At 34.6% G+C, this 26,578-nt stretch overlaps 2 protein-coding genes across 2 annotated transcripts; both read left to right on the forward strand.

The window, feature by feature from the left end:
• Positions 1-1,126: 1,126 nt before the first annotated feature.
• LOC145166353 (putative zinc transporter 10) lies at positions 1,127-2,541 on the forward strand. The gene is made up of 3 exons (XM_079085306.1): positions 1,127-1,780; positions 1,869-2,018; positions 2,103-2,541. Exons 1-3 carry the CDS (start codon positions 1,190-1,192, stop codon positions 2,406-2,408), a joined length of 1,047 nt encoding a protein of 348 aa, XP_078941432.1. The 5' UTR covers positions 1,127-1,189; the 3' UTR covers positions 2,409-2,541.
• Positions 2,542-19,278: 16,737 nt separating this feature from the next.
• Positions 19,279-20,624, forward strand: LOC145166354 (putative zinc transporter 10). The gene is made up of 3 exons (XM_079085307.1): positions 19,279-19,878; positions 19,961-20,110; positions 20,193-20,624. The coding sequence occupies exons 1-3, from the start codon at positions 19,294-19,296 to the stop codon at positions 20,496-20,498; spliced, it is 1,041 nt and encodes a 346-aa protein (XP_078941433.1). The 5' UTR covers positions 19,279-19,293; the 3' UTR covers positions 20,499-20,624.
• The last annotated feature ends 5,954 nt before the right edge of the window (positions 20,625-26,578 follow it).

Here is a 26,578-nt window from a genome sequence, read left to right on the forward strand (position 1 = left end):
CATCTTATGATCACAACCCTTAATTTTTTTTTAATGTAATTGTTAGAATTTGATTATAAATTCATACAATACTTGAGATTTATATTTAATCCTAACTTTTTATATATACAAAATAATTGTCCACAGGAAAAAATACACAGATTAAACAAACATTAATTAACATTAACTTTATTAAATGAAATGACAGTTTTACCTTTTTGTTGTATTTAATTACATGATAATTGTGTTTAATTTCATTATAATTTAACTAATAACGAGGGATATTATGGTAAAAAACATATTTATTTTTAAAAATAGACTATTATTTTGGGACAAACAAAAAATAAAACATAGACTATTGATACGGGACAAACAAAAAATGAAACATAGACTATTAATATGAGAGGGAAGGAGTATATATTCTAAACTTGACCAACCATCTTATGATCATTTCCCTTTTTATTCCGTTGAGCCGCATCGAGTAGTCCTCGAGAAGCAATGAGTCGTTGGCATGGGGTGGTGTCTGAGTGTTGCTCCACGCCATTGAAGTTAGTAAGGTCAGCCTTTCAATGCCGTATCTTCCATACACAACAGCTGTTTCAACACCGAACAAAATAGTGATTAGTGAGTGTTGTTATGCGGTAGCAACGTGGAAATCGAGCAGAGGCCACACATGGAATAGAGAAAGTGGTATAGGACAAGAAGAGTTAGCCACATGTCGTCGTTTTGTCTAAATACCCAAAAAAGATCCCTGCCATTTTGACTTCGACCTTCACCAAATCATCATACATCCCGATCTCTTCATCCCTGATCTTCGAACACCGTACAATCCTTTAAATTAATAAATCTGATTTTAATTAATATAATTATTTAGTCATTAATTAAATACTTAATATACTTTATTTATATTATCATATAACCTAAGTTAAAACTACTTTTCATTTTGACAAAGTACCATTAGCTAGAGTGCCATGAACAATGCACCAGGAAGTTGACCCAATAACACCCGAAAGTCGCATCTCATCAAAATATTTTCTATTATTCCCTATTAGGGTCGATACAAACATATTATGATGTCACAAATGTTTGTATATATATATTATGTAGATACCGAACTATATGTTTCTATATATCTATATATAGCAACCTCATAAGTCATAAGCTTCACTCAAACTTATCCCAAACAGTTGACTAGATATCTTGAATAACCATGGCTTCCACTTCCAAAATGGTCTCAACTGTAATCATCTTCATGGCATTTCTATGCACCAAAGCCTTGTCACAATGTGAAGACGAAACCAATAACCCTTGTAATAACAAATCAAAAGCTTTGCCCTTGAAGATCATTGGCATCGCTGCAATCCTTGTCACTAGCATCATCGGAGTATGTCTACCTCTGATCACTCGTTCCATCCCTGCCCTTAGTCCAGATCGTAGCCTTTTTGTTATCGTTAAAGCTTTTGCTTCCGGCATCATTTTGGCCACTGGATTTATGCATGTCTTGCCGGATTCTTTTGACATGCTAAGGTCTAGTTGCTTATCTGATAACCCATGGCACAAGTTTCCGTTTACAGGCTTTGTTGCTATGTTATCGGCTATATTCACACTCATGGTGGACTCCATGGCTACAAGCATGTATACCACCAAGAACAACGCGATATCAGCCGAAGTTGGTGAGCCGGCCACTGGAGACAACGAGATGGCGGTCACGGGTGGTGGCGGCATGCATTTTCATGGACACCATCACGGCCAAAAGGCCCCAATAGGAGCACAACTTCTTCGTTATCGTGTGGTCGCCATGGTGAGTTTTAAATGAAAACCGGAATACTATACTTGTATATATTTTTCTTAACAAACAAATTACATCATCGTTTTTTATGCAACTGCAGGTGCTAGAACTTGGAATAGTTGTTCACTCCATAGTTATTGGACTTGGAGTTGGGGCCTCAAATGACGTATGCACAATTAAGCCACTAGTGGCAGCGCTTTGTTTCCATCAAATGTTTGAAGGCATGGGTCTTGGTGGTTGCATTCTTCAGGTATATTAATTATTTGTTCATTATGTGATAAAAGTTATACTTTTTAGTTACTCGAGATATCTATAACTTCATAAACGGTAACAGGCAGAGTACAAGATGATGAAGAAAGCATTAATGGTTTTCTTCTTTTCCATAACGACTCCATTTGGTATTGCTCTTGGGATCGGGTTGGCAAAGACATACAAAGAGAATAGCCCGAGCGCCCTGATTACTGTCGGCTTACTCAATGCTTCGTCTGCTGGACTACTTATCTACATGGCGTTGGTCGATCTTCTTGCCGCTGATTTCATGGGTTCGAAGCTACAAGGAAGCATTAAGCTTCAAATCAAATCTTTCGCCGCCGTCTTGCTTGGCGCCGGAGGGATGTCTCTTATGGCTAAATGGGCTTAAAGCCCACATATCATTTTAACTGATTGTGAAATAGAAATAAGTTTAATCACTTTGCCATTGTCCTCATTCTCCTAATTATGTGTTTTGTAATTGTTGAAGATCAACGTGGAATTTATATTCAACTAAATATTGTTGTTATATACAAGTATCACCATAAGAGAAAAGACTTTCAAGACAAAACAAATGGGTACATCTAATTAGGCGCATTTTATAATTTTAAAGGACCTCTCATTATTATCTTACTTTTATCTATAATTATTACTTTTTTAGTTATGATTAAGAGATAATGATTTTATTTCTTTTACCTATAATTATTAACTCTTTTACCAATAATTATTAAATAATTATTAAAAATAATCTAATGTAAGCAAGAATGAAAAGTATATAAAATAAATATTCTTAAATTTTTAATATCAAAAAGAAAAACTATTTAAACAAATTTAATAAAAAATGTTAGAAAAATATCAATTTAAAAAAAAAAAAAAAAAAAAAAAAAAAAACTCAGTTTTAGAAAGAGCCCAAATTTGAGGCTAATTTGAGTTTGGTTAAAAGCCTAAATTAACCTATACCACACCTATAAAAAAAACCTAATAAATTCTAAGCCTTCATTGTAGCCATTTTTTATTTTCTTCTCATTTCTCACAACTATTAACGTCGCCGCATGAACCACCGTCGAACACCATTGTAGTCGGCCAAGAAATATCGTTTGCCGCCTAAGGACCACTGTCCACCACCCAAGAAACACTACTCTTTTATGTCTCTTTGTATTTCTGTTTTTCAGGCAAACAACACCGTCTATAGTAGATTGCAGGAGGTATTGACGCCACCATCGTCGGAACCACCACCGGTGGCTGGGTAGATCGGAAACACCATAGTTGGTCGGACTACCACCTCTCGATCTGCCTCTCTGTTTATCTCCCTTTTCGTCTCTCTCTCTCTCTCTCTCTCTCTCTCTCTCTTCAGGTATTAACCATTTTGTTTTCGATGGTAGTAGGTTATCGGAGGTGGTGACGGGCCGGCGATGGAGGATAATGGTGGTTAGAAAGCATATTCACAATAAATTATAATATCATTTTAAGTTACAATACAGGAGTAGTATGCAATCTATCTCTTTTGATATTAATAACTTTTTAATTTATATAAATGAAAATATGGTTAAAAAGCTTATATTCAATAGAATTATAAAGTTAAATTTACATTTTCAATGTGCTAAAAGTCTGAAAAAGTTGAACGGATACCTAAAAAATCATAATTGAAGAGGTATTGTAAAAAAATCTTGGGTCCAAATAGTTGGACCCAAACAAAAATAGGGATTACAAATCTTGGGTCCAAATAGTAGAATAGGGAAAATGACTTTGGAGGTAACTAATTGTTGATTTTATTTTTATTTTGTCCATTTTTTTGTATCAAATATACCATCGAACTTGTTGTTTGTGTGCACCATAACCCTTTTAACCGGTTATCGTCTGTGATAGCCGGTCAAATGGTTATGGTGAACACAAACAAAAGTTCGATAGTATATTGGGTACAAAAAAAGGGACCAAATGAGAAAAAACTCAACATTTGGTTACCATCCTAAGTTATTTTCCCAAAAAAGTTAAATGAAATTAAAGCTATAAAAATATCAAAGACTGCAACATTCTTAGGCCATAACGTACATGAAGAGCGTTTCGGAGGGGTAGCTTCGTCAAAACATGGTCTATGCTATCATTACTGTGGTTAGCTGTCAACAACTCTCTGCAAAAGGATATGATTGTGTATGAGAGGTATCTTTATCAACATAAACGTTTACCTCAAGGTATATTATGGTGATGTGTCTGCAAAAGCTGCATGATCTTGTACATAATGATGTTGTATCTTATCCCATGAATTCGATCTTAAATCCAAGTAAAATAAAAAATCACAACACTTGTGATTCCACTCGTTTGTAGACTTGTCCAGAATCCATGTTACGATAAATCATTTGATTGGAAATGTAAATGTAGTATTGAAATGCACCTGCTCAATCAATATTCCCCTAATAAATATTCAAGTTCATTATAAAGTTGTACATGTACGAATAATGTTCTTTCGTGGGTTATCTTTTGAAGAAAAGCAATAATGAATCTCATAAAGTCATTAATATGAGCAAGAGATGACGTGAGATTTTCTGTAAATGAGTAAAGGAAAATAACTCAGGAGGGTAACCAACTGTTGAGTTTGTTCTCATTTGGTCCATTTCATTTTTTTGTACCCAATATACCATCGAACTTGTTGTATGTGTTCACCATAACCCTTTGACCGGCTATCACAGGTGATAGCCGGTCAAAATCCGGTCAAAAGGGTTATGGTGAACACAAACAACAAGTTCGATGGTATATTGGGTAAAAAAAAAGGAAATAGACCAAATGAGAACAAACTTAACAGTTAGTTACCCTCCAGAATCATTTTTCCAACAAAAATATGTCCCTAATACTGATTGACGACAAATATCCCTTGAAAGTCAATACCACATTTATGAAGAGTATTTGACAAATAGCTCCGAATAGATGCCTTTGGCTAATCCGCCACAAAATATATGCAAGATACACAAATTAAATGATATCTAATACAATTTTTCGTTAAAATGTCATTAAAGATTAAGATCATATTTTTTAGGTAACCACCAAAATCTCACTTATCAATAAACAACCATTATCACCGAGAAACAATGTTCGCTAACTCATGAAAATATTTTTACCAAGTAAACCCTCAAAATTGTTTCACGAGCGTCATTAATTCTTCACACAATTACTTTTACGTCTATTTGATCAACTACAAAGATTGCGAAAGATATCGCTAATGGTTCACAATCTTAATATTATTTGTGTGTGTGTGTGTATATATATATATATATATATATATATATATATATATATATATATATATATATATATATATAAGAGGGGACGATGGAGAAAAAAACAACTAGAAAACATGCTCGTGACATTCATGAAGGTTGTCTTTTAATGAAGACAATAGAGACAATGCAGAAGATGATGGTGATATAACATATATGACAGATTATATCAAGTATGTTGATGAATGATCTTTAGACTTGTATTGTTCTGTTGAATCGTTAATAATCGAGCTCATTTTGTATTGTTTTAATGTAGTTGTAGAGAGGAAGCCAAACAACTTAAAAAGACCCAATGGCCAATCATGATTATTTTAGTGAATAACACGTTATAAATATTTATTGTTGCATGATGAAGCAAACAAGCAACTTATGAGGATTAATGTACTTGCAACATGTATAGAAGGATAGCATTTCATTTATAGAGAATCTTTAATGGTTATGTATTTTCTTCTAAAGATGAGATCAAGTAAACGTTTGGAAAACATGTGTATAAAAATTTCTTGTTTTTTATGTATACAGGTATCAGTTTGTTCTCTAACGGGTGATAGTACCATTTTATAGGTAGTCTATGTATCTTATTTCCTATTTTGTTTGGTTTGTTGGAATTTTTAAGTAAGACATTTTAATGTAATAGTTTTTTGTATAGTGTATTAATTTGTTGAGTTGTGTAGTATTTATGAAGATTATAAACTTCTGGATAAGGAATTTATGGAAAATCAATAAGATGTATTTTTACAAACAAAACAAGTATTACAACTGAAAACAACTATCATCATTGCTAAACAACCCTAAGTAATATAATATATGCGTACGATTGCTTTTCATACTTCAAAGTAATGTTTTTGTTCAAAATTTTCAACTCCAACGAAATTTATTTGAGCTTATTCTGTTTCGAACTTTTGATCCTCAATTAATATTATCGTTTATGTTTCTTCTTCAAGTCCAACTGTATTTTCTTCTGATTAGGAGTGATAGGGGTGAAGCATTTGGACCAAACCGGACCGAAACGACTCTTGGACCAGACCGGATTGGTAGAAATAAATGGACCTTGGACCAAGCCGGTTAAGGCTGGTCGAAGTCTGGGTTTTCCAGCCCTTGTACCCGTTGGATCAGTACAACATTAGGTGCATATGGTCTAACTTGTTAAAGCCTACTAAAAGTTAGTTTATCTATTACGATTGTAGGGTTGAGTATTTGGACCGAATCGGAACGGAAGCGGTTTTGCAGGAACTGATGGACCTTGGACCGGACTTGTTGAGGCCGGTCCAGGTCCGGTTCAAGTCCGAATCGCTTTTGGAGAAATTGGTGAACCTTAGACAATATCTGATTGCGACATCATAGTGACACATTCAGATATAGGCACATGATATGAACATCCACCTCCCATGGAACCTTAATAGAAAACATGATGAAACCATTAAGAAGAGGAAGAAAGAAGATGCTCACTCTCGCATTATAATAAAGTGGAAATGATTCGAGAAATAATTTTGGCGGCACAAAATAGAGAGAAGAATTAAACGGTTTGAAAAATCGACCCAAGACTTTAGAGTGGGCAAACACGTATTGTTAAAGATACCACCTTGTAAGGTTCTCTTTCGTTTTAGTAAGGGCGAAAACTGAACATAAGGTTATTAGTCTATTCATTATTTTTTATAAAATATGAAAGTATCAGGGCAATCAGTTTTTTTTCTTAAAATATAGTTCGTTTGTCATATTTGTCTCATATATTTGGTCGTTTAATGATTATCTATTTAAATTTTTGTTAGCTGAAATATTTAATTTCTAACGATAATAATATCCATATGGTTTCAACCGTGAACTTTTTCACAAAAATGAAAGTCTCTAGGTCGATAATCTAACTTTTAACTTAACTATCCCATACCTAGTGAAGGCAATGGGTTGGGTTGTGTCATAAATGGGTTAACATGTTTAATTAAACGAGTTAAAAATCACAACCTAAATCAATCTGTTTAAGTAAATAGGTTGAGAATTCACAACCCAACCTAACATTTTTAGTAAATGGGTTGAAATCATGTTGATTTGTTGTTTTCCCAACCCCCTTCTGTTTAATAAATCGGTTGAACATGACCCATTTAATATTCCAAAAAAACCCTTAAAAATTAAATAATCATTCAAATAAAATTACATAAACTTTAAAACTCCAATATATAAATATTTAAGTTAGAAATAATACAACCATAAGTCTATAAGTTCATGTAACACCTGTAATTTATAATCAAGTAATATTAAGAGGGGTGTAATACTTTTATAAGTTAAATAAGAGGTTAAGACCTATGTTTTGTTGCATCGTATGAAAAGTCAAATGTAACATAGGTGTTGACGTATAGTTATGAAGAAGAATGATGTGTAACCCTTTGTTTATGGTGTTATAAGTAAAAATATAGAACCTTTTAGCAGAATTAATCTAAAAGAAAGTTGTGGTTGACTCTAATACGAATACATGGATATAAAGATTACTGAAATCCAAGCACGTATGAAGAAGTTATGGCCATCAAAAGTTCGAAGGTAAAGTACATTGATCAAATAGGAAAAAACAAGGAGACACAACCCAAATCCTATTAACTAAAGTACATTTATATTTAGAGTACTTTTGGTGGAACATTGGTCGTGTCTTATGGATCACGGTCGTGTCCCATGTTCGAACATCAGAAACGGGTTCTAAAAGGCATTAAGTAGGTTCTCTTCTGAGATTCCTCACGTACACACCTCTAAGAGTTCGGTAAAGACAATTATGAAGGCCATACTCTTGGAGATTGAAGCTTTATGCAAAAAAGTACAAGGGAAATCAAGTGTTAAAGTCCATCACTAGGATTAAAGATAATCTCGTCTTCTTACTAAGATTAATCGAAGTGTTCATGGTGAAAATGGAAGGGTGATAAAACCCTTGTTCTTGTATGCTTCCATGGAAGAAAGCTCTTAGAAAGTAAAGCGGATAAACACGAAAGCACAGGCATACAAGCCATAATATTTATGTGATTTGGTCAAGGTGACCTACGTCCACGAGCATGATAAGAGTATTCTTTATTTGCAAGTTCTCAAAAAGATGTTACAAGTACAATTCAACATAGATTTGTCTACTCACTAGAATTCAAGAGACAAACAAATGATTAGCATACATCCTTATTTACAGAATAGGGATCAAACATAAATCTAATGGGACAAGCCCATTAATCCATATGCCCATGAAAGTATCAACCAATCATAATCCGCCATGCAACCACTTCTAGAACCTTCATAGTAGATACATTGCATGGGCATTAACAACACTCATGATGGAGCATCATGAACCAAGATGGCTCATTAGGAATGCTCATGTCGCATCATGATGGAGAATGGGCTATGAGCATTCTCCATGAGAACCGTCCATCAGAATCATCCATGGTCATTGTCTATGGGCATCATGTTGGGTTTCTATAACATCGATTACACACAACCAAGGTAGCTGAAACAATCAAAAGATATATCTAATTGCACATGCTCCCTATATATAAGTTTTAGTGGTTTTAGAAACGCACTTTAAAAACAAACTAAAGAAGGATTAAATACTTACCTCTTGATCCGTAGATCATGTGAATGACATCCTTGCAATGAATGAAGAGCCTAAAGGAGAACTCCTCTAATGTAGTCAGACCCATAACGCCAAAATCCAAAAGGATGCAACCCTAGTTAGTGTTTATATGAAATTCACGTAGCCCTGGGAGAGGATTAGAATTTCGTCCAAGGAGAAATGGAAGGAGAGGTGAAAGAAATTTTGTGGAGAAAATCAGATCCTAGGGTTGACCCTTACCAGTCTATTTATAGGCTTCTGATAGAGTCCTATAAGGAGTCAAACTCTAGGGTTTATCCTTATCTGATTCAAATTAACCTTATCCCTTATCCTAGGGATAACTCAAAATTATCCACCATTATTTTCCAGGAGATTCTGGAATATTCCAATTAATCTCTTGGATTAATTAATATTCAAGCTCTTAACTAATAACCAAAATAATTTCAAAATAATTTATTTAATCCTTAATAAATTAACAACTTATTTTCTCCATTTTCTTTTAGCTATTTGGTTTATGATGCCACTCCACAATGACTCTATTGTTATTTAGAAATACTACCAACTAGTTAATGACCTTGGGCACCATTTCTAACACATCGTCCATGAGCATCATCCATTCAAAGATAGCGTACCTTCTCTTCAAATGGCGTATCAAGCTTACAAGTGGCGCAACTACTTCCTAAGGTGGCACATCTAACTTCTGGATGGCGTATCTACTTCCAATATAGTGTATCTAGCTTCTAAAGTGGTGCAACTTGTATACAGGTGGCGCACCCACTCCAAAATGGTGCATCCTTGCATCATGGAGCATTAGTAATGCTTCATTCCCTTCTTAGATGTTCCACTCCCTTCTTAGATTCTTTGTTCCTTTCTTAGATGCTCCATTCCTTTCTTAAATGCCACGTTCCTTTATCAGATGCTCCATTCCTTTCTCCGATGTTCCTCACTCATTAAAGTGCTCTATTGAACTCCAAATGTTCCATTGAAACTAGATGCTCCATGTGAATGCTCTAAATTCTCAAGTCACATTTAATAATCTCCAAATTGACTTGAGTATCATCTAAACTCCACCTGAAACCAAGAACTTCCTCTTCCATCCCACCATCATGCCCCAAAGGAATTTAACTCCCATGAACATCAACCAATTCCAAGCAAAGCTTAAAATTCTCTCTGGGCAACGACCTTTTCTACATGTCTTCCGGATTCTCCTTGGTACCATACTTTTGAATGAAAAATATGTCATATAAGATGATAGGTTTCTCCAGATTCAAAATATGACTCTGAACGAGACCAACCGCTAATGATCTTATTATTACTAGATCACCTTCGTGGTCCAAGTCTATTGATCCAACCAAGTATGTATGTAGTGCGTTAGCACCATACACCATACAAACATCAAGCATTCCTTCTAAGCGCCATAAGATCCACTGTAACACTTCCCAAAGAACTTTCCTGATTGCCTCAAACAGCCAAAGAAGTACCAACAAGTTTGGACTGGTCAGATAGAACGACCGCAAGACCTTCTTAATATAGTAAGAAATGTGTAAAACTCATTCTCAAAATGATTCTTCAAGTTGTCTTTATTGGCATCATCATCACCACATACTTCTTCCCTGTGATATACGAGGGATTCCTCATATCTATGATGTTCCATGTAACCTTTTTGTTCTTTATTTATCACAAAACTATGTGGGGTTAGTGTTGCAAACTCCACCTTCTAGCTAGCACCATGATCGTTCCCTGAAACACTTGTACAACCTCCTCTGTAGTTACACATATCATAATCAAATGTCACATCTCTACTAATAACGAGTTTTGGAGTCTTTCCTTCTTTTATACACTACATACTATTACATTTCCCTCCATATGCATATCCTAGAAGTATCCACTTCATTGCCCTTGGCTCCAGTTTACCATCATTCTCACGAGCATAAGCAGTGCATCCAAACATTTGTAAACCAAAATAATAAGAGGGTTTCCTAGACCACACCTCTTGAGGAGTCCTATAATCAGTTACAGTTGATGGAAATTTATTCACAAGATAGTAAGCAGTGTTAACTGCTTTCGCCTATAATTTCTCCGATAAATCCACAGATAATCGCATGCACTAAGCATGATCCATCTACGTTTGGTTCATTTGTTCTGCCACTCTGCTTTGTTGTGGTGTTAGTCGTATAGTGAAATGTCTCATTATACACTTGTTTTAAAGAAGTTTTCAAACAAAGCCCTGCAGAACAACCCATTTTATGTTCTAAGTGACCTGACTTGGCTTTCGGTCTGTTTTTCAAGCGTAGTCTTCCACTTCTTGAACTTCCCAAACACTTCATCTTTATTTTTTGTCGTTACAAACTACACCTAAACCTTCCTTGAGTATTCATTGATAAAGCTCATAAAGTATTGACATCTACCATGAGACTTCACTGGAGAGGGACCATATAAATCTGAGTGAACAAACTTAAGGATATCCATACTTGAGCGTTGAATCAAACTGAACTTCACCCTACTTTGTATCTATTGAATACAAACATCAGTAGGTTTAACGTGTACAGTTACATCTCTACCAAACAATCAATTTTACTCATTTGCATGCCGCTCATCACTAATGTGCCCCATTCTATGACGACACAACTATGTTTTATCATCATACTAATCCAAGGATTGGGATATACTCACCGTTCCTCTTACCGTGCAACCTTCTAGGAAATATATCCCACGATTCATATTTCCCTTCATAACCACAAGAGCACCTTAAATAGTCTTACCCAATAACCCTTTCCATAATACTTCAGTCGATCCTTCGCTAAAGTGGCAAGGGAAATCAGATTCTTTCGAATATTTGGGACAACCCAACAATCCAGTTTCCTGACCATATCACTGTGCATCTTGATATGCATTATGCCACTGCCCTTGATTCTATCCATCATCACCCATCTTTACTGTGTCATTCCACTCTTTAACAGAACTAAACCAATCACAATTATAAGTCATAATATGATGCTCCTGAGTCCAATATCTAAGCATCAACATAAGTAGTTGTACATATAGTCAAAACTTCACCATCATCCCTTTCATTAGAATTCCCTTGAACCACAACAACATTGTTGTTGTTGCTTGATTCAAATCCATGATTCCCTTTCTTCACCAATGGACAATCTCTTCAAAGATCCCATTTTCCTTGCAGTTATAACATATACAGTTTGCTTTAGATTCGGAACATGACTTCCCTTTGTTACCTCCACCTCTATCATATGTTCTTCTTTGCCTACAAACAAACCGAAACTGGAAACTTATTCACCAACTAAAACCTTTTTTTTTCATTTCCTTGGACATAAAGGAATCCTTCATATCATTCACAATAATCATTGTGCTACCATATAACATGGTATCAAGAAATTTCTCATAAGAATTCGGTAGTGAACATAAGAGGATAAGTGCTTGATCTTTATCTTCAATATTTACCTTCACACCTTGTAAATCCAAGATGATCTTATTGAAAGTTATCCAGATGATCCTTCACTTGGGTACTTCCAGACAAACTAAGAGTATACAAATGTTGCTTATGATATAACCTAATTGTCAGAGAATTGTTCTGATAATTTTCACACAATTTCTCTCAAATCCCAGATGCAGTTGTTTGATCCATAACCTATCTTAGTACTTCATTTGTCAAACCCAACAGAGTAGGTTATGCGCTCTTGGTAGAATATCCATCATCTTATCGACGCCATGTATTTAGGCAGTTTTGCTTCTCCTTCCAATTACGCTACACAAACTTGTTGACCTAGAAGAGCCCTCATTTGTACCTTCCATTGAGAGAAATCATTCAAACTATTGAACTTCTCAAAATCGAACTTGTAAGATGCCATCTTTAACCAACAGAACACCAACCATAGCTCTAATACCACTTGTTAGGAAGTAAAGCGGATAAAACACGAAACCATAAGCACACAAGACACAATATTTATGTGGTTCGGTCAAGGTTACCTACCTCCACGTGTAGGAAGAGAGTATTATTTATTTATGAGTTCTCAAATAGAGAATACAAGTACATATCAACAGAGATTCTCCTACTCACTAGAATTCAAGACACAAACAAATGACTAACAAGCATCCCTATTTATAAACGAGGGATCATACCTAAAACCCTAATGGGCCAAGCCCATTAATCTATAGGCCCATGAAAGGTGTCAACCAATCACAATCTGTCATACAACTGCTTCTCGAACCTTCATACTTGAGATACATTACATGAGCATAAGCAATACATATTATGGAGCATCATGAACCAAGATGGCTCTTTAGGAATACTCATGGCGCATCATGATGGAGAATTGTCCATGAGAAACCTCCAGGAGCATCATCCATAAGCATCCTCAATGAGCATCATCCATAAGCCTAGTTCATGAGCATCATCCATAAGATCATCCATCAGTATCGTCCATTAGCATCATTCATTAAAAGATGGTGCACCTTTTCTTCGAATTGCGAATCAAGCTTTCAGTGGCGCATCTACTTCCCAAGGTGGCACATCCAACTTCTAAATGGCGCATCTACCTTCCAAAGTGGCGCACCCTCTCCAAAATGGTGCATCCTTGCACCTGGCGCATCAGTGATGCTCCGTTACCTTATTAGGTGCTTCACTCGCTTCTTCAATGCGTCATTCCTTTCTTAGATGCTCCATTCCTTTCTTACATGCTCCATTCCTTTCTTAGATGCTTTATTCCCTTCTCAGGTGATCCACGTTCATTCAAGTGCTCCATTGAACTCCAAATGCTCCATGAGAATGCTCCAAATGCTCAAGTCACATTTAATAAAAGCTTAATGAGATTGTTTTAGTAAGCTTAGTAATAATGTTGTTAAGTGTTATATGTTGAAATCATGGTTAATTACTTGAATTGAGAAGATGGTCATAAACCCCCTAGTTTGGGTGAATTGTTAAATAAGTGAAATTGAACCCATGTCTTGATGGATTAAAACATGTAGACAAGTTATTCATGACATATAATTAGTTTTAAAAATGAGATTAAGCCCTTTGAACATAGTGAAAGTGTTGGATTAAGTTAATGCTTAAATTGATGGTACATTGAGCTATGATACTCAAGTTAGTGTGTTATTGTGATAGTTGTTTAAACTAGAGCATATATCGTGCTTCAAGAGTTAGAACTCAATTACATATAGTATCATAGAGTGAGTAACCATATGTTTTTTCCATCATGATAGTTGGTAGTTATCTATGTTTTTATGTGATTATAGTTGAATTGTGTGAAGTACATCAACAATGTTGGGGATAATGAAACATGGTAGCCTTAGTGGTCGTAGTACCACAATTTAGTAAAATCTCAAATCCATGTGGTAGCCTTAGTGGTCATAATATCATGGGTGAGTGTTGTTGGAGTGGTAGCATTTGTGGTCGTAATACTAGGGGTGTAACATTATTAAACGATAATGGCAATCTTAGTGGTTGTAATACCATAGCTGAATATTAATATATTAATGTTAGTCTTTGTGGTCGTAATACCATAATGAGTTTAAAGTGTATGTACTACTTGAAAGGCTTTATGTGGCTTATTATTGTTAATAGTTTTATTTTTATGACTTATTATTGTGATCATTATTGCATACACATATAGGGTTACTAAGTTTTAATAGCTTACTTGTTGTTTGTTGTTGTGCATATTAGGACCTAACAACCCTGGACATTAGGTAATATGTTTATAGATGATCTTTTGATAACTACTTTTATTATAAGCAAATATTGTAATACCCAACTCGATCATTAGGTAATATGTTTATAGATGATCTTTTGATAACTACTTTTTTTCTGTAAACTAAATATAAGTGTACACCTACTTATCTATTAGATTTTAAAAAAATGGATGTAGTTTGTGTTAATTTGTCGGACGTTACAGTTCATAACTAAAACACAAATCAATTGTTTACAATCATAAATTATTATAAATGTTTAATTTCTAAATTCTATGCAACTTAACTTTCATTTTCAATAAATCGACTTCCAATAATGGTTACTGTAACACTCCAATTCAGGTATTACCACAAAAGCCCTTGAAGTTATTAACTATTGCATGTTATGTCCCTTAAGTACGCTGGGCGTACTTCATGAGTACGCTTAGCGTACCATGCTTAAATGATCGCGGAGGGCCAGCACGTACGCTGGGCGTACCAAGAGTACGCGGGGCGTACGTGATAGATATCCAAACCCTAATTTCCAGACTTGAGACCTATATAAGCATCCTTATCTCATTAAGCTCCACCCTAACCATCCTATTAACCTTCAAACGTCCCTAAAAACCCTAGAATCATTTGAGAGTGTGTTTTGAGCTTAAGGAGTGCATTTGTGGCCATTTTAGTGTCCATTCAAGAAGAAGGAGTTGCTAAGCAAGCTTGGAGTGGCTTTGGGCTTCAAGAATCTGCATCTAGTTCACCTTGAGGAGCTTCTGGAGCATGGGTGGTTACGGACTGTTAGGAGAGCAGCTTTCGGATTTAGCAGACAAAGGTGAGTCTTCTCACCATACCAATTGGTCTAAGGCACCAAGGCCGACCCATTTTATGTTATGTGGATTATTGATTGATTATGCATTATGATAGTATAGCATTTGCATGGAAGACCACATGGGGATTCCCGTGGCATTTGGTATAAGACCTTGGAGAGTTTCCATGGCATCCTAGTATATATGATTGTATAGTTTGCATTATGTCTTGTTTGGCAGTGAAGACCTTATGGGGGTTCCCAAGGCAGGAAGACCTTGTGGGGGTTCCCAAGGCAGGAAGACCATGTGGGGGTTCCCATGGCAGATAAGACCACGTGGGGGTTCCCGTGGCATTAGGTGTAAGACCATGGAGGGTTTCCATGGCTTCCTTATATGTTGTATGCATGGCTTATGTGATATGTGTAGCTTTATAGCTAATATGATATGTGTTATGTGGATTGTGTGTGGGGTATGCTCTGGGGGGCTCACTAAGCATTAACTTACAGTTTGTGGATTTGTTTCAGATACATCTGAGCCCAAGGGCAAGGGCAATGCTTGATGGAGCGGCGTGTACTCTCACTCGGGCATTTTATGTGACACTCTGATATTTTGAAATAAAGTTGTATTTGATATGGTTTTGAAAACAACTGTAACTGGTTTTTGTGGATGATGAAAATCTGTTTTGGATAATTAAAAATGAAAATTTTCTTTTGAAAAATTGGGTCGTTACAGTTACTAACCCATATTTTTTCAGAAATTAAGAATTATTTAAATATAATAATCGATTAGATAATAATACTAAATAAACATAAATTAAAAAAATATTTCAACATTTTAAACGGGTTACTGGACTGTAGAAATGATGGAAATTTCAACACTAACCTAACCCATTTAATTAAACGTATTAAACATGTTGACCCATTCATTAAACGGGTTAAAAATCTCACAAATTACTGGATTGGGTTGATGGGTTCGGTTTGGGATTGTCATCCCTACCGGTACCCATTATTAGATGAAGGCTTTGTTATTTGATATCAACGTGGATATTGTTGTAAACAAACCGAATATTCAATGACTCGTTTATGAACCGTTTGCGGAGAAGTTTTTTAAGTTCATTTATTTAATAAATGAATGAACATGAAAAAAAAATCATTAATTTATTTAAACAAACAAACAAAAGCAATAGTCTTATTTGTATATTTACGTTTCTTAACCTTTTATTTTTGGTTGGTGATTCAAGTTTCACAACATTAATATTACCAAAAAAAAAAAAAAAATAGCACTTCTAAATACTATCAACATATCATAAATATTGACGATCAATTTTTATGATTCTTAATTTGAATGTTAATTATCATTTACATTTGTTTATATATGTTCGTTTATATTTATATATGTTTATTCGGCACCTTAACAAAGACGAACAATATAATTTGTTACATGAATAATTTGTTCGTGTTTCTTTATTTGTTCGGCTAACTTAATAAACATACATGAAAAATCATTTTTTTCATTTGGTTCGTTTACAACCCCAATACATATGTGAAGTCACCATGAACTCGTCACTATATGTATGTGCATGTCGATTTGTTCATGGCTCTTCCAACACCGTACAATCCTTTTATTACATGTGACTTTAGGTAATATAGTTATTAAATACTAGTTAATATAGTTATTAAATACTGCAATATACATTATATAACCTAAAACTAAATAATTATATTAACAGAAGTACCATTAGAGTACTAAGAAGGCATGAACAATGCACCAAGAAGTTGTCCCAATATCTCAAAGTCGTATCTCATAAAAAATATTCCGTATTTCTATATGTACAAGCACATGAGCATATATATATATATATATATATATATATATATATATATATATATATAGTACCGGGGTTGCCGGTGCTTAGCTCCCCCCCCCCCTCCCCCCACCAATCCCCGTCTATTTTAATAAGTCCATCATAGTTGACTAAGCCCTTTATTTAGACCGTTGGAGTTTTAATTGCGTATCTCAAAAAAATCAAATTTACATAATTAGTCCTTTAACATTGTCTCTGTTACCATAGTTCGCCACTTAAACCTTTTATGTTTTCTTTCTATAACTCGTATAACTCGTAAACATGAGCACATACATTTCCATTACAATAATATATATATATATATATATATATATATATATATATATATATATATATATATATATATATATATAGAGGTTAATTTACATCTCTTATATTTTTATTACTAAACTATTATAAATATAGTTGGATATCTATATTAATATTATAATTTTTTTTACATTCACTACATTATTTTAAAGAATGTATGATCCAGAAATCCGGAAAAAAAAAACATTGTGGGTGTGTTCGGTATGAAACGTTTTGGAGCGTTTGAGAGCTTCTAGCTTCTATTGTTTGACAAAACGCTACGTTTGAACAGAAAGTCTCGTTTGACACTACTAGCTTATAGCGTTTTTTTTTGGAACGGCGAAATTCTATTAAAAAACTAGCAAGAAGCTAGAAAAAGGAAATTACAATAAATTACAAGCAATGGCAGGATCATGAAGCCATGAAGTCCAAGAGATATTAGCTTTACTACACCTATTTGTGACCCAAAAATAAGAATTTTTTACCACATCATCAAAAATGTCCGATTTCCTAGGCAACACCGTTCCAAAGATAATGGAATTACGGAAATTCCAAATACACCAAGAAGCAGTTATGATCACCGCATCAAAAGCTTTCTGTTGACCACTTCTCCAAGGGAAAGAGTTTGACCAAAACAAGATCGAATCCATGGAAAGATGATGAGGAAGCTGAACACCCCACCAAATGGCAACCCTAGTCCAAAGATCAATCAATTCACTACATCTTAGAAACAGATGATCGATGGATTCAACTGTAGTGGAACAAACTGGACACAAGATCGAATCCAACAAAATACCCCTATGAGAAAGATTTTACTCGAGTAGGCAGCCCGTTTAATCTTAATCTCCAAATGAAAATATTCAACTTAATTGGAACCCAATTATTCCAATAAGTTACGCCACCACCTGTAGGCAACATACCATTGTCAATAAAGACCTAGCTGAAGCAAAAGTTAAAGTTGTCAGACGAATCCAAGAGCCATCCCAACCGGTCAGGACTGGAATTAAGCTGTAACCCCTGCATCATAATCAAAAAAGCCTCCCACTGAGCCTGCTCAATATCACCCCGATGCAATCTCCTAAGAGACGAAGTATCCTAGCCCATCTCCACCCTATCACAAACTGAAGCAAATTTATGAGAATCTAAAGCAAAGATCCTATGAAAAATCTCTGCAAGTGGCCTATCCCCTTTCCAAGTATCTTGCCAAAAAGAAGTATCTTGCCAAAAAGAAGTCCTGTAACCATCACCAATCCGAATCGGACAAAGAGAAAGCAAATCAAAACCACGATCTCGCAGGTGGGACATCATACGGATAACACCATTCCAAGGACCCATCCAACCTTGTTTTGGGAGTAAAGAACCACAACCTCCATTCGACCCATAGATCACTTTGACTAAGCGAACCCAAACGAGCTTCTAGCGTTTAGTTTAAACAAAACATTTCAAATCCAAATGCTATTTCATGTAACGTTTAACAAAACGCTACAAGCTATAAGCTACCTGCTACCCGCTACCGACTAGTTTTGCCGAATACGCCCTGTAAGTTTTATTTAGACGATCTTTTTATTTGTCATTTTTTTTTCAAACTTAAATATATTTTTATTATTTGAAGATAAAATATATTTTAATATGTTATTACTATAAGCCCCTTATTAAAAAAATCTTGGCTCCGCCCACAATGCCATGAAAAATGCACCAGGCAGCTGACCCAATTACATCTCAAACTCTTATCTCATCTGTATATAACAACCTCTAACTCAAACATATCCTAAAGAGTTTTCAAGAAATTTTGAATAACCATGGCTTCCAAAATGGTCTCAATTTTCATCATCTTCATTGCACTTCTATGCACCAAAGCGTTGTCACAATGTGAAGACGAAACAATTAACCCTTGTAATAACAAATCCAAGGCTTTGTCCTTGAAGATCATTGGCATCGCTGCAATCCTTGTCACTAGCATCATCGGAGTATGTCTACCTCTGATCACTCGTTCCATCCCTGCCCTTAGCCCTGATCGTAGCCTTTTTGTTATTGTTAAAGCTTTTGCTTCCGGCATCATTTTGGCCACTGGATTCATGCACGTGTTGCCAGATTCTTTTGACATGTTAAGGTCTACTTGCTTGTCAGATAACCCCTGGCATAAGTTTCCGTTTACAGGCTTTGTTGCTATGTTATCTGCCATTTTCACACTCATGGTCGACTCCATGGCTACAAGCATGTATACTAACAAGAACAACGCAATATCAGCCGAAGGTGCTGAGCCGGTCACTGTAGACCACGAGATGGCCGTGGCAGGTGGTAGTGGCGCGCATTTCCATGGACACCATCACGGCCAAAAGGGCCCAATAGGAGCACAGCTTCTTCGTTATCGTGTTGTTGCCATGGTTAGTTTTTGAAGAAAATCCGAATACCATACTTGTATATATTCCTTTTACAAACAAATCATAGGTTATTATGGAACTTTAGGTGCTAGAACTTGGAATAGTTGTTCACTCGATAGTGATTGGACTTGGAGTTGGGGCCTCAAACGACGTATGCACAATTAAGCCACTGGTGGCAGCTCTTTGTTTCCACCAAATGTTTGAAGGCATGGGACTTGGTGGTTGCATTCTTCAGGTATATTATTTGTTCATCGTGTAATAAAATTTGTATATTTTATTAAAGGAGTATCTATATATAACTTCATAAACGGTAACAGGCAGAGTACAAGCCGTTGAAGAAAGCATTAATGGTTTTCTTCTTTTCCATAACGACTCCATTTGGTATTGCTCTTGGGATCGGGTTGGCAAAGACATACAAAGAGAATAGCCCGAGCGCCCTGATTACTGTCGGCTTACTCAATGCTTCGTCTGCTGGACTACTTATCTACATGGCGTTGGTCGATCTTCTTGCCGCTGATTTCATGGGTCCGAAGCTACAAGGAAGCATTAAGCTTCAAATTAAATCTTTCGCTGCTGTCCTTCTTGGCGCCGGCGGGATGTCTCTTATGGCTAAATGGGCTTAAAGCCCATATATCGTTTTAACTAATTGTGAAATAGAAATAAGTTCGATCACTTTGCCAATGTCATGATTCTCCTAATTATGTGTTTTGTAATTGTTGAAGATCAACCTAGAATTTATATTCAAATAATTATTGTTGATGTCAAGTAAATATTGTTGAGTCCTTTCCAAGGTTTTGAAAACCGGACCGGACATCGAACCGGCCGCCATATCAGTTCGATGGGTCAACCGGTTAACCAGTCGGACTGGTCCAAAAAATCGGATGGCGTCATTATTATATCATTTTGTATTTAAAATTATAAAACATTCAAAAATATATATAAAAATAAAGTATAAAACAAAAATACCAATAAACATAAGTCTTCACTATTGAATAAAAATATCAAACATACAAACTACCATGAAAATAATTCATCACATCTTAAATTAAAAAAAAACAAAGTTCACAACATCAAAATCAAAATACCATTAAATGTATCAAAATCCAAACTTCATCACATTCTAATCTTCATCTAAAGGAATCAATGTCAATTTATTCTAACGCAACTTCGTCATCATCTTTAATATCAAATATTAATATCATCTTCTTAATCTTTTTTAATATCAAATAGAAATTTAATTTTAACTAAAATTAAACTCAAATAGGAGAATAACAATAATATTGATAGAATAACATAAAATATGAACTTTGAGAAACTTGGGATTGAAAAATTGTTGATTCGTTGTAGTTTGATGGTTCTTCTTCATCAATATACTAAATTCATTATAACTTAGTTCACCTTTCCCTATTTCATCAACCACCCAAAATTTGATTTTATCAATGTTTTTATAATGGATCAGATTATAAGACATACTTTTTGTTATCCTTGAGCCTAAAAAATATTAATATACTTTTAAACATAAATAAAGAACGTGAAAAAAAAGTTTGAAAGTATAAGTTACATATTTTGTAGACACAAATTATAACGAACATATAAAAGGTCATTTAGCCTTTGATGCTCCAAAAAATTCCTTCTTTTACTGTAGATTCTTTCAAAGACACTCCAATTCCGCTGACACCTGAAAGAAGAAACAGTTTGGTTTAAAATTCAAATTGCAAATTTTTGTAATTTTGGAGCATCTCCACCATGTAATTTCCACCATTAATGTGATGGAAAATAATAAAATAATATTATAATATTTTTATTATAATTCATCATTAATAAAAATTTGAAAAAAATGATACCAGGACGAGTAGTCTCTGTCCAACCTAGTCTTTTTCTTAACCAATTTAATTGTCATTTGTGGTTATAAAAAACTGTAACCCTAGATGCAAGTGTAACCAAATCAACTACTTAAGGCATCTCCAACATGTCCTTCATAATCATGTTTATACAGTGAGTTGTAGAAAGATACCAAACAATTTATAGATATTTATCATAACAATCTTCTTCCAGCCTTATAGTTTGCAGCATTATCAGTGACTAAATGAACTACATTCTGATGACAAACAATCTCAACAATCTCACTAAATATGTTGCATAACGTTTGGGCATTACTCTTAATATCTGATGCATCAAACGATTTGACAAATGAAATCTCTTTTGCACAATACACCATAAAAGTCATAAGGGTCTTTGTCTTATATCTCACCACCCATCACCCATAATTGTACAACCATTTTATGCCCAATAACGTTTGTAAGAATCAAATATAAGTTGTATAGACTATTTCGCATTTTTCAACAACGTGACACGCATAACATCATATGAAGGCCCTGTGTATCCATGACCCATGCTAGCAACTTTGCTCATTGTTATTGGAAAAATGGGAGAATTCACATCATTCATAGGTTTGTAAGAATCATAAAACCACATAGCAAGAGCTAAATCCATATCATGCTATCTTTCCATACTTTGCAATAGCTTTAATTGAAGGTTGAGAAGGATCATGGATACATCGTTTGTAAAACGTGGGCACAATTTGGATTTTGGAGGTATGAGCAACTTTTCACTTTTCATCTTTTTTTAGTCGTTTGTGGGGTGAGTACTTGAACCTCATCATCATCACCATCATCAACATCATACATGTTCTGTACATTCATCCCCAATGTATCACCGAGCACAAGGACACATTTCTCTTTTGTTTTTTAGGAATTTTGTTACCATGAACCTTGTATGAGAAAGTTGATATCTCCGGGATAACTCAAACATATTATAATACTACCTGGAACCAAAGCAAAGTTTTATTTCATTCTATTGATACCTCCATAATTAAAAGTTTTTTTTTCTACAAAAAGTACACAAATATGACTTTTTTTTTCCGGCTCCATCTCGAAGTTTAGTAATAAACCTATAAGATATATCGTTTTTTTGATCGAAGATTTAGTTGAATAGAAGCTTATGAACCAAATGAGACAACATTCGACTATACTTCAGATGGATTGGAAGTTGAACCTGAATTACTCATAATTTAAAACAGAAACAACCCAATTTTATAGTTTAGTAATTTTAAATTGAACCTCCGATAATCGTAAACAATCCTGAATAGTAACTCTTGTATCATGCATAACATTTTACTAACTCAAAGAAATAAATATTGTACATTTATATACACATAATATAAGTGTATAGCCTCATAATCTAATCAACAATCTAATAAGTGATACCAATCATACCATATCAAAGTTTTAAAAATGGAAAAGAAAAGAAGCCATTGCCCATTGATGAAGTTTACTCAATTGATTAAGAAACAAAGTAATGTACAATCTAATATCAACAAGTTGTTGGAACTTTGTTCTACAAAATTACAATGTGGGACTTGTCCCGCATAGGAGGAAGAGAAAACCTTTTCCCACGTTATAAGTCTTGTCCCACTCATTTAATCAAATGGATCAAGTAATGGGTTAAGCATCTTGGGTTAGGGTTGTGGTGTTGGACTAGTCAAATTGGGCTAGTAGTAGGCTTGGATTTATTAAATATTAATGGTCAAAGATAGGGCTTTAGGCCTCTTGGGCTCGTCTTGACTAAATAATATTTTTCATATATATATATATATATATATATATATATATATATATATATATATATATATATATATATATATATATATATATATATATATATATATATATATATATAATCCAAAATTAATTAGTAATTAATTAATTTTTATTTATTTAGTAAAAAAAATTATGTTAAATATAGGATTAACTGCAGGCAATTTTTAGTAGTTAATTTCGGTTGGTGGTTTACAACCACTATTGGATGCCTATAAATGGAGAAATTCAGACAGAATTTGAGGGCCAATGAAAAACACATTGTTTCTCACAAATCGTTCTTCATATCAAAGGGATCATGGTGAATTTCGACAGATTCAAGATCTGTTCTTGAATTGGTTGTTGTATCCTTAAGACAGACCCATTCCAGGACAATTTCTGTCTTAGGACACTTTAATTGCAGGCCTCATCTACTATTTTGAGTTTCTATTTTCTGTTGTAAACATCAACATTCAAGTATGTATTTTGATTTGTGAATCTTTGATATATATAAATTCGATTTATTTATGTTTCTGTTTGTCCAATTTAATATTTGATTACTTTTGTCATAACAATCTAAGACAGAAATCAAAAAGTGAAGAATGGATCAAAATTCCATCATCAAGCACATGTGGAAAAGCCTGAAAAATTCAAAGGCTCAGATTTTCGAAGATGGCAACAGAAGATGTTGTTTTATCTAACAACTCTTCATGTCTCAAATGTTCTCACTTATGAATCTTACTCTCCTCTTACTGGTGTAACCATTGCAGAAGGAACAAGACCACCCACTGCAGCCCAATTGGCAGAACATCAAAGGGCTTTGGAAACTTGGAACACAAATGAATATAATTGTAGAAATTATATTTTAAATGCCTTGGATGATTCCCTCTATGATATTTACTCTACCATGACTACTACAAGAGAGATATGGGAATCACTTGAAAATAAATACAAAACAGAAGTGGCATGTTCCAAGAAATTCGTGATTGGAAAGTTCATGAATTCAAGATGGTAGATACCAAATCTGTCCTCAAACAAATGGGAAATTCAAGTCATTGCACATGATCTTGAAGTTGAAGGTATGGGTATAAACTCTAACTTTCTTGTTGGTTAAATCATTGAAAAACTTCCTCCTTATTGGAAGAATTTCAAACTATATCTTAAGCACTTACCTGATGACATGAGTTTTGAGCAACTTGTGTTGAGAATTCATGTGGAAGAAGATAACAAATTGAATGAGAAGGCAGATGTTAATTCCTTGGAACCAAGTGCAAACTTTTTTGGAGAAGCAAGTACTTCAAGGGCCAAGCATAAAAACAAGAAAGGGAAGCAAGGCTCCAAAAACTCTTCCAACGATGGTAAAAATCATGTCCCAAACAAGAAGAATTTTGGTCCATGCTATGTTTGTGGCAAAACTGGACACAAGGCCAAAGATTGTAGATTCAGGAGGGGTCAACAAGGAAACAATGGAGGAAACAATAGAGGGAGCAATAGAGACAATGGTGGTAATTCTGGTGGAGGAACTTCTGGTCAAACCAACATGGTTGAATCACCAAATCAGTTTGTTGTTGTGATTCAAATCAATATGGTTAGCAATTTTGTGGATTGGTGGGTTGATACCGGAGCCATAAGGCACATTTGCAACTCCCGAACCATATTTTATACATACCAGAAAGTCTCGGATTCTGAACCAATGTTTATGGGGAATGGCTCTACTGCAAAAACTGAAGGAAAAGGAAAAGTGAAGCTACAATTGACTTCTAAAAAGAACTTGTTTTAAGTGATGTCTTGCATGTTCCTGAAATTACTAAGAATCTGATTTCTGGTCCTATTCTTAGTAACAAGGGATTCAAACTTGTATTTGAGTCTCATAAGTTTATCCTCACCAAGGGTGGGGTGTATGTTGGAAAAGGATTTCTTAGTGAGGGGATCTTCAAAGTCAGTGTCTTACCTTTGTACTATGGTGTTGAAATACCAAACAATGATGTAACTAATGTTAATGCTAATGCAATTATGGGCACTACTAGCCCCTTTTTTATGTATATGCACGATCCTTCTTTTTTATGGCATTCTCGTTTGGGACATGTCAATTTTCGTTCTATTCAAAGAATGGAAAAACTTGGCATGTTACCAAAATGTTCATTAGATAAAAACATAAAATGTGAGGTTTGTGTAAAGTCAAAAGTTTCACAACATCCTCATAAATCAGTTGAAAAATCTAATGAAACACTTGGCTTAATCCACTCTGATTTATGTGATTTTAGAGCAACACCTACAATAGGAGGAAAGAATTATTATATTTCCTTTATTGATGTTCTTATATTTATTTGTTAAATACCAAGGATGAAGCCTTGAATTCTTGTAAGAATTACAAGGCTGAAGTTGAAAATCAACTTGACAAAAAGATCAAATTTCTAAGGTCTGATCGAGGAGGAGAATATGAATCCAAAGACTTTGCTGAATTTTATTCTTTAAATGGTATTATACATCAAAAAACTGCTCCATATACTCCTCAACAAAATGGACTGACAAAAAGAAAGAATAGAACATTGAAAAACATGATTAATTCAATGTGAATTACTTCTGGAGCACCACAAAATCTATGGGGGAGAAGCATGTCTTGCAGCAAATTCAATACTTCATAGAATTCCTCATAAAAAGAGTGATAAATCACCCTATCATCTGTGGAAACGGAGGTTACCCTCTTACAAAAGGATGAAAGTGCGGGGTTTCCTTGCTAAGATACAAGTACCTCTTTCTAAGAGGACTAAACTTTGACCAAAAACCATATATTGCATCTATCTTGGCCCTGCCATGAATAATGCAGCCTATAGGTTTCTTGTGTATAAATCATATGTTGATGATATCTATAACCAAACCATCATGGAATCAGCAGAGGCTAAATTCTTTGAAAATATTTTTCCTTTTAAGGATAAAAGGAAAGAGGTTACTTGCTCTAGGAAAAGACATCTAGATGATGGACTGGATGAAACCATTATTGACAAAAGTTTACTGTCAAATGAAGAGAGTTCTTCAAAGGTTCAAGAAGAGAACTTAGAACCTAGAAG

The sequence above is a fragment of the Lactuca virosa genome, chromosome 3 (genome assembly GCF_052849685.1).
Source record: "Lactuca virosa cultivar CGN04683 chromosome 3, Lactuca_virosa_CGN04683_v6, whole genome shotgun sequence".
Lineage (NCBI taxonomy): Eukaryota > Viridiplantae > Streptophyta > Magnoliopsida > Asterales > Asteraceae > Lactuca > Lactuca virosa.

Bases quoted from the DNA above. Each gene is read 5' to 3' on its own strand.
- LOC145166353 (XM_079085306.1), top strand. From the start codon at position 1,190: ATGGCTTCCACTTCCAAAATGGTCTCAACTGTAATCATCTTCATGGCA. The intron at 1,781-1,868 runs GTGAGTTTTAAA...ATGCAACTGCAG, and splicing joins GTTATCGTGTGGTCGCCATG to GTGCTAGAACTTGGAATAGT. The intron at 2,019-2,102 runs GTATATTAATTA...AAACGGTAACAG, and splicing joins TTGGTGGTTGCATTCTTCAG to GCAGAGTACAAGATGATGAA.
- LOC145166354 (XM_079085307.1), top strand. From the start codon at position 19,294: ATGGCTTCCAAAATGGTCTCAATTTTCATCATCTTCATTGCACTTCTA. The intron at 19,879-19,960 runs GTTAGTTTTTGA...ATGGAACTTTAG, and splicing joins GTTATCGTGTTGTTGCCATG to GTGCTAGAACTTGGAATAGT. The intron at 20,111-20,192 runs GTATATTATTTG...AAACGGTAACAG, and splicing joins TTGGTGGTTGCATTCTTCAG to GCAGAGTACAAGCCGTTGAA.